General features: G+C 54.5%; 1 protein-coding gene across 1 annotated transcript in view; it reads right to left on the bottom strand.

Annotated features, from left to right (window-relative positions):
* EPHB2 (EPH receptor B2) overlaps positions 1–16,359 on the bottom strand; it is a 144,947-nt gene that overhangs the window by 107,594 nt on the left and 20,994 nt on the right. Inside the window, exons 2-3 of the mRNA XM_023758325.1 lie at positions 9,340–9,404; positions 5,748–6,432 (exon numbers count right to left, since the gene is read on the bottom strand). Of these exons, the coding sequence (XP_023614093.1) occupies positions 5,748–6,432; positions 9,340–9,396 (742 nt within the window). The 5' untranslated portion in view covers positions 9,397–9,404. The remainder of the gene's footprint in view (positions 1–5,747; positions 6,433–9,339; positions 9,405–16,359) is intronic.

Genomic DNA, 16,359 nt, shown 5'->3' with positions numbered 1-16,359 from the left:
AGCCAGCAGCTGGGAGCTGGGAAGTCTGAGCTGAGCCAGAAGATCCACATGTGTGTGCACCTTCCCCTACCCTGCCCACCCCCCTCCACTGGCTCAATGCCCCCCTCCCAGTCCAAACTATTAAAACCCCATTACGCCCCATGGTATCACAGCCGTGAATCATGCTCACAGTGGAACTGCCTCTAGTTCATTATAGATGCGGGGCTGCCATTGGGAGAGAGGAGGCAGGGCCCCCAACAGAGTGGCCAGGCCGGGGCTCCCGATGGGCAGGGGCAAGTAGGGGCGCAGGGAGGAAAGGAGAGACCAAGGGATATAAGGATGCGAAGACAAACTTGGGGAAACTGAGGCAGGGACACATTCACAATCAAACCCGTAGATATCTGGAAAGAGGTAGGAAAACAGGTTTGGGTGGGAACAGCTGCTGCGAGAAGGAACTCCAGGGCCACCCTCCTGCCACCCCCGGCAGAACCCCTGGTGGCAAGCCCCTTCGGGGACCGTGATCCTGAGGAGGCGGGGACTGGAGCAGGGGAAGGGGCAGAGCTCTTTTGAAGGAAGTCCCAGGAACCCCTCCCCGGCAGCTGTATGCCCAGTGCAGGCCCAGGCTGAACACCCAATAGACAGTGAATAGATGGATGAATAGGGGAAAGGGGTGCCCTAGCCCCTGCACCCAGGAAGTCACACAGCACCCACCAAACATGCTCTATCTTGTCACACCTCAGGGCCTTCATCCATTCGGTTCCTCGACCAACAATTCTCCTTTCACCCAGCCAACTCCTACTTACTCTTCAAGGCCCAACCCAAATACCACCTCCTCCTTGCAGCCACCTTAGATCCCCCCATCAGAAAAGATGCCTTCTTCCTCTGTTCTCACAGCACTTTGCCTGGATGGAGCTCATTTCTGGGAGGGTTGTGCTCTGCCCTTTCCCCCATGTGTCTGGGTCCTCTGCTCGTCCAGCAGTCCCTTGAGGCCAGACCCTGAGTCCCAGGCACTCTCCTCCAGCTCTCCCAGGTGCCCCGTCAGCTCAAATGACACGGCCTCCAAGAAGGCTTCCTGAGTCACCTGACTGAAGCGGATCTTCCTTTTGATCTCTACTGTTGCACCCTATTTTTTCTCCCGTTCACGCATTACAGTCTTTATTCAGTTTGTTCATTAATGTTTCCCCTCACCATCTTCCCTTTTTTGCCCACCCAGCCTAAAAATTCTGGGAGGGCAACGAATGTCTGGGTCTTGTCCACGTCTGTATTTCACAGCACGGGCATGGGCCTAGCTCCTGGGAGGTACTCGGTAAGTATCTGTTAGAGGGCTAAATGGTACACAGAGGGTACACACTACATGCTTGTTGAATGGTGATTGGCTTCTCCAGGCCCCTCTCCTTCTCATTGTGCCCTGCACACAGTAGGCACCCAAGACGCTGGGTCGATTGACTCAATTAGTTCTGTAAACCACTCCGTCCACTGGGACCTCCCACCCTTCACCAGCCACCAATGCCTACCTCTGGCCCCTCCCCACAAGGACTCCTATCCCCATCTGCCAATAAGACTTTATCCAGCCTTATTTCCTCTAATTCGTATTAACAAAGCAATGGATTTTTCCTATCAAATTATGTTTCAATATTAAATGGATTTTTCCCATCAAATTATGCTTCAATATTAAATATTAAATCACCCTCCCAGAGATTCGGCTAATGTCCCTTCTCATCCCTTAGGGTGGATGCTCCCTGGGGTGGTGGTGGGGGACTGGGACTGTGGTCATCACCTGGCAAAGATGCGTTATCACATCGTGTGTCTGAGCTCATGGTCCTGTTACAGAAGCATCAGAGCTGCTTGTTTTAAAATGCTGATTCTTGGCCCCACCTCAGAGCCACAGAACCAGACCTGGGGGAGAGGTCTGTACCAGACCCAGGAATGTGCATTTTAACAAACTTCCTAATGAATTCTGAGGCATAGCAAAGGCTGAGAATCCCTAAGCCAGAGGATGAGAAAGCACTTTGCCAAGATCTCAGATGTGAGCTGTAATCACCATTCCTGCCCATCCCGGGCCAGCGGGGCCAGTGCCTGCGGGACTTGGGTGGGAGCAGCCCCACATCTGGGTGGCTGCAGCACAGGCCACCGCAGCAGCTGGTGTCCTTCTGGATCCCTGAGCTCATTAATCACACCCGGACTGGCCTCTGCGCACACCCGGAAGCTGGCTGGGCCTGGGCCTTGGGCGGGCTGTAGGTCCAGGAGGAAGCGGGGAGTAGGAAGGAGCCAGGTCTGGGTGCACACCCTGCCCCAGCATTACCTTGAATCCTCACTACTTGCAAGAAGTCCAGATTCGGAGAAGCTGCCTGTGACAGGCAACCTCTATGATGGCCCCCAATAATCCATCTCCTGGCATTCACACCCAGTGAACTCAATCCCCTGGAGTGTGAACTGAATTTGGTGACTCACTTCTAATGAAGTGACTATGGCAGAAGTAATGTCACTTTTAAGATGAGGTTTATGAAAAGACTGTGGCTTCTCTCCTAGGTACTCTCTCAGACTCTCTTGGATCCCTCGTTCTGGGTAAGCCACGGCACATGTGCAAGGACCATGTGGTGACGAACTGAAGCTGACAAACAATCACGTGAGTGAAATGGAAGCAGACCCCTCCCCAGTCCAGCCTTCAGATAAACCTGCAGCCCCAAACCCACAGCCTGATTGCAACCTCAGGAGCAACTGAGCCACAGGCCCCCAACTAAGTCACAACTGGATTCCTGACCTTTAGAAACTGTGAGGTAGTAAATATTTACTGTTTTAAGCTGCTAAATTTGGGGGTAACTTGTTATGCAGCAATAGATAACTAGTACACCTCCCCTCTAGGCACCCTTCTAGTGACAGTTCTTCCTACATCCTTCCTGGAGTCCTTAGCCTCAGCCACAGCAAACAGTTTACTTGTCCCCCTAATGGGCCATGCTGATTCATGTCCCCAGGTCTTTTGTCATGCAAATCCATCCTCCAGATGGCCTGGGCCACCCAGTCAGCATATCTCTCTCCCAAGATTCCCAGTGTCAATGTCACCTCCTCTGTGAAGCCTTCCCTCATTTTTTTATGCCCATCGCAGCCTGAGCAGTTCCTATTAAAGCAAGTCTAATGCACTGCCTCCCTTATTCACTTACTAGAGGCCCGGTGCACGGATTTGCGCACCGGTGGGGGGGTCCCTCTGCCTGGCCTGCACCTTCTCGCAACCTGGGACCCCTCGGGGGATGTCGGAGAGCCGGTTTTGGCCCGATCCCCACAGGCCAGGCTGAGGGACCCTGCCAATGCATGAATCCTCTAGTATGCATATAAGATCTTTGGTTAATCTCTTCCCACCCTTCCTCCTCCCCTCTTCCCTCTGAGATTCATCAGTCCGTTCCATGTTTCCATGCCTGTGGTTTCCGCTCCTGTGCTAAGTGTCTGCCACCTGGTGGTAAGTGTGTGTCATAGCTACTGGCTGGTCGGCTGGTCGGCTGGTTGCTTAAGCTTTATATATATATAGATAGTCTGTCTCAATTGTGAGCTCCTGGAGGACAGGGCCCAGCCAGATTCTTCTCTGTCTAACCTGATGCTTAGCACAAGGCCTGACACAGAGCAGGTGCAAGGAAGGTTTGGTGAGTGAATAAACAACAAGCAATGTGTGACTGATTCTATCCCCCCAGGTCCTGCCATCTCCTAAGGCTGCACAATTTCACATTCAGGAATAGACACCCAGCTCTGTTATCTGCCCCCAAGAAACTGGCCTTTCTCCCAACTTCCCCACTTCTGTTCCAGGACCATCACCTCCCTGCAAGCTGGAATTCCCTGCTCCCTTTGATTCCTCTCCCTCCTCCCTTTCCTGCCTGTGTCTGCATCTCATCCAATTCACTGTCAAACATCTCTTGTCTCCCCTGCTCCTCTTTCCAGCACCGTGGATGCCTTCGCGGCAACAGCTTCCTCTCAGGCCGCTGTTCCGGTCTCTTGTACCTCCATTTATCCTCCCAGGGACCTTTCAAATGCCCAGAAGGCGGGAGTGGAGGGACTGTGGAGATGGTGGATGTGACAGCATTTTATGGAGGTAAAAATCATGGCAACCACACCAGGCTAAACTTTCACTGGCTCTCCAGGGCCTCTGGAATGGGGTCCAAACTCTTAGTCTGGCATTTGGAGCACCGCAGGGTCCGACTCCAATGGGAAGTCAAGAGGACAAGGCACAAATAGACTTCAACTCTCCTATACCCGCACCATCACCATCACAGCTCACCTGGCTGAGTACCTGCACCAGATTCTTCTCTGTCTTAATAAGTTAGTTAGCACTTATTAAGCTCTGACTGTGTACTAGAAGCTGTAATAAATGCTTTATAGGTCTTACGTTGTTGAATCCTCACACCCCCCATATGAAAGAGGGTTTCACACTCGGCCCAGGACAAACAGCTAGTAGCTGCCAGGGCTGGGCTTTGAACCCAAGTCCGTCCACCTTCACAGCCTCTAACCACCATGCGGGACTCTCACAAACTTCCTGTGTTTACAGCCCAGGAAGGTTGTACACTGTGCCACAGGCAAACACCACCTGTACTATTGTTTGTCAATGTTTTCCCTTAACTTAAGCAGAATAGTATAGACACTCAGAGTATGGGCACCAGATCTGTTTGGAGGGGCAGTTTGGAATCCCACTACCTGGGTGTCAGGCTCCTGGCTCCTCCACTCTCTATGTGAGAGTAAGGCTCTCTGCCTCAATTTCTTAAAATAAAAAGGCACTTCCCCTCACAGGGTTCTTATGAGGATTAAGTGAGTTAGACATGTCCGGTGGCCAGCACACAAAGTGGTGACCAGGAGGCCGGGTCCACAGTGGGACTGTACTTCCCATCTCTCTACACTGGAAGTAACCACGTGACTTGCGTTGTGGCTGGAGTGCACGGAGTGATGCGGGGGTCACTTCGGGCTGAAGCCGGTGAACCAGTCTACCATTTGCCACACTTGCTCCTCTTGCCCTGGTGATCGTGACACCCCAAACGGAGGCTCCTCCATCTGGTTGGCTCCCAGAGGGAGGAATCCCAAGCTGAACCCCGATGGACATGGAACGTGAGTGAGAAATAAACTTCTATTGTTTTGTCACTTCAGCATCGCCTGGCCTATACTGGCTGATACAAAAGCAGCTCAATAAATGTTCACTTATAAATGTGATGACCTACACATTTTCTTAAGAAGGAAACTATATCACTTTTGTATATGAAGAAATAGAGCACCGCTTAGCATCAGATAAGATCCATATAATTATTAAAACGAGAAACATCCTCATGAGACTAAAATCATCTTGCAACACCTCCTCCCACCTGAACCCCCCATAGTACCTACAAGTACCGCCATCAAGAAATGCTTTTAGCCCCATCAGCATGGCTCAGTGGTTGAGCATCAACCTATGAACCAGAAGGTCATGGTTTGATTCTTGGTCAGGGCACATGCGCAGGTTGCAGGCTCGATCCCCGGTAAGGGATATGCAGGAGGCAGCCGATCAATGATTCTCTCTCATCATTGATGTTTCTATCTCTCTCTCCCTCTCTCCTCTCTGAAAACAATAAAAATATATTTTTAAAAAATGCTGTTCAAATGCCTCTAAGAAGCTCCACCACGGATGTAGATTGGGAAAGCCTCGCCAGAGTGCCTCCCGGTCAGCTCCAGGTCACCGCCCTTGCCAGCCTGACTCCCCAGCTGCCAGGCCCGGTACCCACTCCACACATTTGCAGGGGCACCTGTTCCGCTGCGGCCCTTACCTCGGCAGACGGTGCCATTCTCCACGGCCTCGAAGCCCGCTTTGCACATGCAGCGCCCGATGGGCACCAGCCACTCGCCGTCCCCGTTACAGTAGAGTTTGATGGGCACGTCCACCTCCTCAGCATTGGCGATGCAGCTGCCCCGGGCGGCCACCAGCGAAGTGCTCTCGGCCCCTGACAGCGTCTCCTGGAAGATGGCGCCGTTCTGGATGATGCGGGGGCACTTGCGGTAGAAGACGCGCACAGCGATGAGGGACATGCAGCCGCCATAGTCCTGGAAGGCCAGGTAGAAGCCGCTGCGGGACACGGGCCCGAAGCTCCTCACCTCGGTGTTGATCTTCATGACGCGGCCACCCAGGTCCACCTGGGAGAAGCTCTCGTCGGCCGCGATGGTGTCCACCTTCACCCACGGATTCTCCATCCAGTTGGGGAAGGTCTTGGTGGCCGAGTCAAAGTCGGCCTCATAGTAATAGAGGTTGAAGGTCTCCTTGCAGGAGCCGGGCACACTGGGGATGCTGCTGCAGTCCCGCACCGAGAACTTCATCTCCACGTGGATGCGGTGGGCACCGCGGCGCCGGATGAACTTGGTCCGTAGCCAGTTGTTCTGGCTCGATTCAAATACATTGCAAACCTGGTAGGTGCGGATCGTGTTCATGTTCTCATCGTAGCCACTCACCTCTTCCCACTGTGGGGGAAATGCTGGTCAGGTGGGGGAGGTAAGAGCTGAGCCCAAGGGAACACCCAAAGAGGCAAGACACAGACCCCACCTTAGGGAATCCCCCAGTCTGAAGGGGGATAGACAGGACCCCTAGTATCAGGGGCTTCCTAGTCTGATGGGGGAGGCACAGACTCTACCTTAGGGATCTTCCACTTTGATGGAGACATGATCCCTCCCATCACAGAACTCCCTAACTGAGGGGGAGACATGGCCTTGGCCTTAGGAATTCTTCAGTCTGTGAGGGAGGCAGGCCTCTCTGATGGGAAGGGCACATACCCTGCTCTTGGTATTCCCCAGAGGTTCACTGAGAGCAGACAGAGCTTTGTGCTTGGGGAGCTACCAGTCTGATGAGGAGACAATTCTGCCTGTTGGAAATTCCCTGCCTGACCAGGGAGACACAGTCTGTGCCCTTGGGGGCTCCCAGTCCGATGGAAGAAGAGCCCTTACCCCTGTGACTGGGAAGACAGGACCCTACCCTGTTCAGGGTCCATAAGAGGCTCAGATGGTGCCTGGAGGGAGACCTCCCACCCGTGCTGCCTGGGGCAGGTGTTTCCACATCCTCACTGGGCCAGGCCTGGGCTCCCCCAGCCAGCGGAGTGTTCCCAGGCCTCCTGCTGGAGGGGCCAAGTTGGGCCATGGAGGGTTGGAACTGGGAGGGCACGGGACCCGTACTCTCTCCTCACAGACCCTCAAAGGCCAAGCCCCTGGCATTGCCGAGCCTTGGTGCTCACGTTTTGCCCTCCTCATGCACCCTCTCGTCTTCCCTCCATCCTTCTGGAACCTCTCGCAGCAGGCTCTCCGTCTGGCTGCAGTGTCTGCATTCATGTGGGACCACCTGCCTGGCAAGAGCTGGGCACCCTCAGCCCTCTTGGTCTGGTCTCCCCACCCCGTGGACCTGAGAGCTTGCTGAGGGTAGCTACTGTTCCCCCCCTTCTCTTGTGTCCCCTTGGCGGTGGGCTGGCTTTACCCAGCATAGACCCACAAGGGTAAACCCCAAGGAACCCCACAAGCAGAATACCCTCACCCACCCCGTCAGCCCAGGAGCTGGGAGCTGATAGGGTTTCGTTTCTTTGTCATGTTTCTTACACGTGGTGCGTGTGGTCATCCCCATTTTACAGATGAGGGAGTAGAGACCAGAGCAGTGAGGTCCCCTGACCCAGGTCACACGGACCCAGACCCATTCGCTTGCTTGCCCAGACTGCCTCGAGACACGAGGACCCGACAGTGCCCCCGGGTTTGGTCCCAGCTCTGCTAACTTGATGGGTGGCCTTGGGCAAGTCACTTCCCCTCTCTGGGCCTCTATTTCCCCAACTGCCAAATATGACTACGATGGGCGTGGGAGAATTGTCGCATTCCAGTGGGCGTCCTTTGTCCCGTCTCCCTGTGATTGTCTGGGCCAGGTCTGCACGGGGCGGAGCGGTAGCAGCTGGCCTGGGGAGGGCCGATGCAGTGCAGGGCGCGCGTGTGTGGGGAAGGCCGAGCTGAAGCCTGCTGGCCCAGCCTCTACTTCAGTGGCGGCTCTGAAGCTCCTTATATTGTGTTTAAATTTTTTTTTTTTCCCTTTTTGGTGGCACCATGTGACAAAGTCAGCCCCTTGTTACAACCACTGCTCTTCTTCAGAACTTAATTAGAGCACTTAATTAGAGCACTCTGCCTTTCTCCCCTCTCTCTAATTAACATGCGGAGGCCCTGCAGCCTGAACACCCCAAATAATTGCGTCCGGGGGCCCTGCAGCCCAGCCTGGCCTCATTACTGGCAGGGTGGGGCTGTGGGCTCCGCTGCTTTCGCAGATGGAAAACTGGTGACAAGAAAGAGCCACAGAAAGAAGCCTGACCCGGGGCGCTGCCTATTGAGAGCGCAGGCCTGGGGGGGGATATGCAGCTCCATGGGCAGCAGCTGAGTCCCAGCATAGAAGCTGGGGGTGGGGGAGGAAAGGGATGGGCAGTGGGATCCCAGAACCTTCCCCAGAGACCAGAGGGATGAGGAGGGGACGGTATTAAAACTGATGACGGTGACAGTGACGATGGTGACATTTATTCTAGCTCCTCGCTATCGGGAGCCCACTCTGTGCCAAGCCCTGTGCCAGCGACTCTGCAGGAAAAGCTCACGGAGTCCTGTGAGGAAGGCATTGTCATCCCCATGTTAGAGATGAGGAAGCGGAAGTTCAGAGAGGTTGCGGCACTGCCCCCAAATCACCCCGGGGCGAGTGGCAGAGCTGGGAGAGAACTGCAGGAGTCTCACCCCACAGCCTGTATGCGAGTGCCAGGCTGGCTGGTGCGCGGAGAAAGAGGAATCTGAGCTTGTGCCTGACCTTCCCCCTGGGGAGCCTGCAGACTACATGGGCTCAGGTCACCGAATGCAAGGTGTGAAGCGCTCAGGGAGCGGGAGCCTTGTGTTATAGGGGCCCAGAAAGGGGGCCCAGAGGATTCGATATAAACCTGAGCCCCGCCCCTTACTAGCTGTAGGGCCCCTGTCAAGTGGCTACACCTCTCTGAGCCTCGGTTTCCTCACCTGTAAAATGGAGGTGGTTCCTTCCCTTGGGAGTGGAGAAGATGTGTGAAAAGGTGCTTGACACAGTACCTGACACACACTGGGTGCTGACGTAATGACAGTTCACTCTCCTCATCTGCAAAGGGGGTAGTGCAAGTCCCTACTTCTGAGGATTCCAGGGGACAGCTTAATGCATCCAGTATGTTGTCATGGTAATCGGGGCTCCACCAATGGTAGAGGTCCCAGTGGGTGGGGCCATGGGAGGCTTGGCCCTGGGCTCTGAATGAGGGAAAGGGGCTGGAATGTGAGGGGGCATCCAGGCCCTGCAGCAAAACCCAAGGTGTCCTGGGGGGACCAGGCAGGGTTTGGGGACCACTGACTCACCCCTGATGGAGGATGCACGATCCAGCCGAGCTCCGCCGTCGCTGTGGTTGAATCCATCAGCGTTTCTGTGGGGAGAGTGAGGAGTCACCACCCAATGCACCGAACAGACTTACATTGGCCCCTTTCAAGCATCCATTCAAGAGACACATCCTGATGCCTATTCTGCACCAGGCCCTGTGCTGGTGCCCCGAAGAGAAAACAATGAACGGGAAGACCCTGCTGCGGAACAGGTCACAGTCTGGTCATGGAAACGAGGCATGAATACAACTAGCTATGAGGGAGTAGCTGGAGAGACCTAGAGAGTCACAGCTGGATCTTTCACGCCACCTCGCTCAGTGCGAGTGGGTGAGAGGCCTGTTAGCGGCCATGCTCCCCGAGGTGCCCAAGGCAGACATTACCAATCAATCCCCACGCGCCATGGCTGCACGATGCGTCTCACCACAGTGCACCAGGAAACTCACACCCACCATTTCAGATCCTATCCCTGGTGCAGCCCAACCACCTCGTTTTATACATAGGGCAACTGAGGCACAAAGAAGGGGGGGGAGACTTCGTAAGGATCACACAGGGACCTGCCTCCTCCCCGGTTTGAGGGTCTGGGGGATTTAGAGTGAGGAGAGTGGGGGCAGGGTGCTCAGTGTCCAGGCTGCTCTGAAGGTCGAAATGGGAGTGACAAGGTCTTGAACTAGGGCTGGGACATTGGGGATGGAAGGTGGGAAACAGGGGAAGCATTTAGCCAGAGGTGACCCCAGTCAGACCAGCAAACTGACAAGGGAGGGTGCAGCAGCATCCCATGACCACCAGTGGCTTGTGTTTTTGGTCATTGTGTCCCTCTGCACTGGGGGCTGGCAATGGGGGGTGGGTGGTGGTGGAGGGGGGGGCGCCAGGGACGGTGGAGTCCAGTGCCAAGGGCGTCTTTTGATGGCAAATTAGAGGGAAGTTCTATTGTGCTGCTTTGGAGCTGAAAAAAGGGTTCCTTTTCACACTCCGAATGCTACAGATTTTTCTTCCTGGAGAGAACAAGGGCTGAACTTTTAACCTGTTTTCTCTCGTCGGCCTCAGCCAGGGACGCGCCAAGCCGGGCTCCCCGCCTGGGCCCGAGGAACAGCTGCTAGGAGCCGTGTCAAACAAGGGAGAGGAGAGACTGCTTGGGATGAAAAAGGGGTCGGGGTGCAAGCCCGCCCAGCAGGTGGCCCCACCCCTTGGCTGCATTCCTGGGCTGACCCGGAGGCCAAGCCCTAGAAGATTCCACAGCCCAGAGGAGGGACTGTGGACCGACATCCTCATTGTACGGGTGGAAACTCAGGCCCAGGGAGGGCAAATGACTTACCAAAGTCATACACTAACAGCTGGTGCTCAGCCCCTGGACCCCCACTACCCCCTCTGCCTCCCACATCTGGAAGTCAAGGGCCGCCCGGGTCACAGACAGGAATGGCCTAAGAGGGAGTGGGAAGTTCGCAGATCCCCTCAGAGGATGCGAAAGGCAGGTACCTCCTGTTCTTCCTTCTCACCACGCTGGTTCTGGGCTTGGCCTGGAAGCCCATCTCTGTGAAAGGTGCTCCCCTCGGGGCTGTGGCAGGAGGGGCATGGGAGAGACCCCCTGCCCCCCGACTTCGCTTGGCCTTTTGCTTTTCAATGTTGACACGTCCCTCCACCCTCTGAAAAAAGGGGATGGAAGGTCGAGACTTCAGTCCTAATTAACCCGCTCTGCCACCTGCTTGCTTTGTAACCTTGGACCCGCACCCTTTCTAAGCCTCGGTCTCCTCACCTGGAGAACAGCCATGATACCTCTGGGTGAGGACAGGAGGAATGAATGCTAAGGGGAGTGTATTAGCTCGGAGCCCTGCACAAAGCAGGTCCTCTGAGTGGCAGCTACTCCTTCGTAGGTGGAGTGTGGTGCTTCTGGGTGACCTTGTGCCTGCACACACACCGTTTCGTGGGGGCTCATTAGGTGGCCCCTGAAAGTAAAGGCGAGTATAAAAGGCTCCAGCTTAGACTACCCCCCCCCCCCTGCCCCGAGACTGTGCTTGCCAACATCTGACAAACATCAGCCTCTCGCTGATGGGCACAGCCTTTGGGGAGCCCTCCCCGGTCTGCCTGATGCTGCTTTCCTGGGACGACAGGAGTTTCCTTTGTTCCTCTCAAACCAAGCACAGAAGTCAAACTCAGTTCCCCAGGGAACGGAATTAGGCGTTCTGGCCCCAGGAACCTGGGCGGGTTCAGGAAGCCAAGCCCTATTTTCATCGCCAGCACTTCTTTCCTTTCCCCCCAAACATCTCCCCTCTAATCCCAAAAATCTACAAAGGGAGACAACTCCTGTCTGGAGATTTTGAGGAGCCGGAGGCCCTCACCAACATTCTCACTACCATGCCGGGAGAGTGTCGATACGGTCCCATTTCACAGATGGAAAAACGGAGGCTTCCAAAGGCTCAGGACTCACCCACGGTCACACATCTATTCCATTCATGAGCTATGCTCCAGCTGCACAGAATGGGTCGTGCACTCTCTCACCCCGATACCTCACACCTCACACATACTGTTTCTTCCGATCTTCCCCGCCTCCACACCTTCTGTGCCCACTCTAATTCTCCTCATCCCTGAAGTTTGACCTCAGGGAACCTCCTCTGGGAAGTCCTCCTGAATCCGCCCCACCCATATCTCTGTCCCAGCACTTGCAGGTATCCGGAATGGGAACCACCCCTGTTTGCCGGGTTCTTCTAATGGTGGGTGCTAAGGTTCTGGTTCTGGGGTCCCTAGCACACAGTAGGTCTTCCTCTATTATGTAGGAAATCCCCCCTCCCCACTCCTCCCAAACTGTAGGATCTGAACACATGCTAGTGTTCTGCTCCATCAGGACAACATTCATGACTTCAGCCATTTCCACCTACAACCTGTATTTATTTAGTTGCTATTTTCCTTCCAGTTGACTGTTTTCTTAAATGCATTTTAAAGAGGAAAAAGTAATCATTATTATAAAGGGAAAGTCAGCATTATTTGCCGTAAAAAGAAGGAAAGTAAACACAAGATTATTATAATTAAAAACGCCTGTAAACTACCTAACGCCATTTCACTTCCCAAACTGCCCCTGAAGCGCTGGAAATGGCCCCAACCCATCCCCACGGCGACAATGACAACCCCTCATGCCAGGGAAGCTGCTTTCACTGTACACAGATGATGAATCACCACACGATGTGACAAAGACAGCAATGTGGACGTGCCCAGTGCACTGTGGGTTACAGGAACCGGGCGTGGAAGGCGAGGAAGAAAATGCTCCGTTTAGGGACAGCTTCCGGGAGGAAGTGACTGAATGGAGGCTTGAAGATTGAGTGAAAAGGAAGTCAGGCCCTGGCAGGGTAGCTCCGATGATTGCAGTATCAATCCATACACCAAAGGCTGCAGGTGCAATTCCCAGTCAGGGCTCAGGGCACGTACCTAGGCTGTGGGTTTGATCCCTGGTTGGGGCGCATATGGGAGGCGACCAACCAATGTTTCTCTCTCTCTCTCCCTCCCTTCCTCTCTCTCTAAAATTCAATAAAAGCATATCCTCAGGTGAGGATTAAAAAAAAAAGAAGTCAGGAAAGGCTGAGTGGGAAAAGGAAGGTGAGCAGTAGCCTGGTTTGTGGGAAGGCGGGGCAGAGCCTGGTGAGAGCTGAGGGGGAAGCCTGGAGAGGTGGAGCTGGGCTGCCCAGTGAAGGCCAGCAGCTCTCCAAGGCCTCCTGTGGGACTAAGTCCCCCTGCCCACATCCTGGCCAGCCTCTCTAGTCCCCCCCCACTCCACCCTCCCCTCCCCTCTCCCCCACACTGCCCTTTCACTTGCCTCCGGACACGCCCGCCTAGGCTAGCCCGAGGGAAATGTCCAGTTTCCAAGCCCTGGCTGCTCTAATGGATACACAAGAAAACGGAGGCTGTGTGCGCAGATGCTTAGCATCCAAGCGAAAGCCTGCAGCCACCAGCCCAGAATGCTTTCCCCAGTGGGAAGCAGGGTTCGGGCCATGGGAGCAGCTTTGGCCCGAGCGAATGCACCCGCACCCCCTCTCCTTCCTGGAGACTGCACAGAAGAAAGCAATCAGGAGGCCCTGATTGCACAAGCTGGGGAGGCCCCTAGGCCCCTCCGGCTATGTGTGAACGAGCAGTGTGCATTTCAGAAATATTTGAGCTAAAAGGAGAGACACACTGAAGTCGTTAGCGTTGGGCCCAACAGGAGGGTGTCTGTGCGGGGCCCTGGAGGGCAGCACTACCACCACCCCGTTCAGGCTGGGGCCCTCTGCTCCCTGGTCCACCTCTGATCAGCTCTGTCTGACGCCCTTGGGACATACTTCCCTAGGGCCGCAGACACTCTTTGCACTAAAGACAGTATGTGAGGGTTATAAAGAGGCAAGTAAGAACTTTCATTAAGCACCTAGTGTGTGCTCGGCATTGAGCTGAGCACTCTAAATATCATTTCAGGTTTATGACAATCTGGATGGAGGTATATATTATTAACCCCACTTTACAGATGAGGAATCTGAGGTCAGAGAGGTGAAGAACCTGTACAAGGGCACACAGGCAGGGCTAGGATTTGAACCCACATCTGTCTCATTCCATATCTGTGTTATTTTTAAGATGCCACAGCTATAGCCTTAGAAAAACAAACACAAGATAAACAATCACCAGGGCCTTTTGTATGTGTTTATTCCCTGCCTGTGTGAGGACAGGAAGGGAAATAGGGAAGGACAGGTGGAGAGTAGAGCACAGACTGTCCAGGTTAGAATCTCGGCTCCGACACTCTCTAGTGTGTGAATGCAGGCAAATCTGTGCTCCTCTCTGGGCCTCAGTTTTCCCATCTGTAAAATGGGTCACCTGAGAATTAAATGACATTCTGCTGATGTGATATCTCCCAGGGCCCTCACTGAGGGGTATGGGGGGGGGGGGGCTCTGTGTCGGACTCGTTCACCACTATATCTATCCCCACACTGAGGACTGGCTCTGGCACACAACACAGCAGCTGGCGATGTTTCTAAAGCCCATGTCTGATCATGTCTTAAATGAGCTCAATGCCTTTAGAGCTTCCCTGTCATCAGGATAAAGTCCTAGCACCTCAACAATGCATTCGAGGCTGCCGCTGCCTGGCCGGCTAATTACCCTGCAGCTGCGCTTTCCTGCGTCCCGAGGGTCCAGGCAGCCCGAATTTCCTTCTGCTTGCAGAAAGCTCTCTGTCTCCTTGGGCTTTGGTGACTTGACCATTCCAGACTTTTCTCCCTGGAATGCCTGGCCCTTCCAGCTTTGTTAACCTGGCTAACTTCTCTTCCAAAACTGAGCTCACAGGCGCCTTCTCCCTGGCAGCTGTCCCTGAATTCTGCTGGGTTAAGTAACAAGATCATGGTCCTTCAGTGAATGTCTACTGTACCTAATGCGTGCCAGGTCCTGTGCTGGGCTCTGGGGATGTAGAAACAGGTCAGCAGGCCTCTCCCTCAAGGAGCTTCCAAACTAGTGCCCAAGGCGTGAGCTTCCTACCGGGAGAGGCAGGGCGCAGAGGCTGGCCCAGTCTGGGAGCTGGGAAACCTTGAGGGAGAAGGGATTGGCTTTGACCAGGGAATTAGCAAAGGCACTCAGAGGAGGTGGCGTTGGAGCTGGGAGAAGAGGGGAAGGGCACACCGCACAGAGGAACAGCAGCATCCAGGGCACAGAGGGATGAAACTTTAGGGGCAGTGTGGGTAACAGTAAACACCTGGTGACTGGCGCCCAGTGGGGGCTCTGGGCAAGGGTTTAGCAGCCATTATCTCATGTCATTGAAACTATTTGTAAATGAGGTACTTTATGATCTCCCTGTACGGATGGAAAACTGAGGTTGGGAGAGGCTAAGGTTTCCATGGCCAGAAAGTGATGGAGTCGCGCTGGCCTTGCCCCCAAGCCCGTGTTCATGCCCGCTGCACCACGCTGCAATTTCTGTCCCAGGGGGTGGGAGCGAAACGCTTCCTGGAAGGAGGTGGTAGCTCAGGGTGGAGCCCGAATAGGTAGGGCCCCGGATGTGGGGCTCAAGAGTCGGGCCTTGTCCCAAGGCAATGGGGAGCTATGGAGGGTTCCTGAAGAGTGTAGTGGTGTGGTCTTTCCTGAGAACGTGGACATGACAACATAGTCTGTCCCGAAGATGGAGAGACACCTGGTAGATGCTCCCAGGGGTCTTTGCCAAGACTGGCCAGCAACCCAAGCCCAGGCAGCAATCAGCCTGGCATGTAACCCAAGCAACAAATGCCACTCTGGACCCTTCCCAGCAGCTCCAGTTGCTCCCTGTCTGGGGCTAAAGGGGCTGAGGTGACTCAAACACAGGCCTGTCTACAGTACCATAGCCTGGTGAGATGCCAGCCACAGCCTGGAGGCCAGACCAGGCTATGCATGGCTGGGAGTTGGAGCATTCTTTCCAAGGTTCAAATGAGAACTTCCAAGAGGAGACAACAGTCAGGAATCAGGAAAGTTCAAGGCCATCAACAAGCTGGGTGACTTGGAAAAGTCACTTCACCTCTCTGAGCCTCAGTTTCCTCATCTGTAAAATGGGGATCACAACCCTATGTATCCCTCAGGGTTGCTTGAGGATCCACAGAGGCGTTGGATATAAAGGGTTTTTACAACAGGCCAAGGCTGAAGATCACAGTGAAAATCGCTAACACTCGTGGGGGCCAATGGTGGGCAGGAGCTTCATCAACACTGTCTCCTTTACATCCCAGAACAGCCTCATGGGGAAACCAAGGCTCGGAGAGATCTAGGTCTCCCCCACGGCCACAAGGCCAGTGAGGGGCAGGGCAGGATCTGACCTCTTTGGTCTGACCTCAGAAACCACCAGGCTGTGCTGCCTCATAAAAGGGGGAAATAGCCCTGGCTGGCATTGCTCAGTGGTTAGAGCGTTGGCCTGTGGACCAAAGGGTCATGGGCTCGATTCCCAGTCAAGGCATTTACCTAGGTTGCGAGTTAGTTCCCGAGCCCTGGTCATGGCGTGTGCGGGAGTCAACCAATCAATGTGGATATCTCTCTCACATCAATGTTTCT

Source organism: Myotis lucifugus, unplaced genomic scaffold (assembly GCF_000147115.1).
Source record: "Myotis lucifugus unplaced genomic scaffold, Myoluc2.0 scaffold_128, whole genome shotgun sequence".
Lineage (NCBI taxonomy): Eukaryota > Metazoa > Chordata > Mammalia > Chiroptera > Vespertilionidae > Myotis > Myotis lucifugus.
This window is presented reverse-complemented; position numbering and strand designations above follow the sequence as displayed.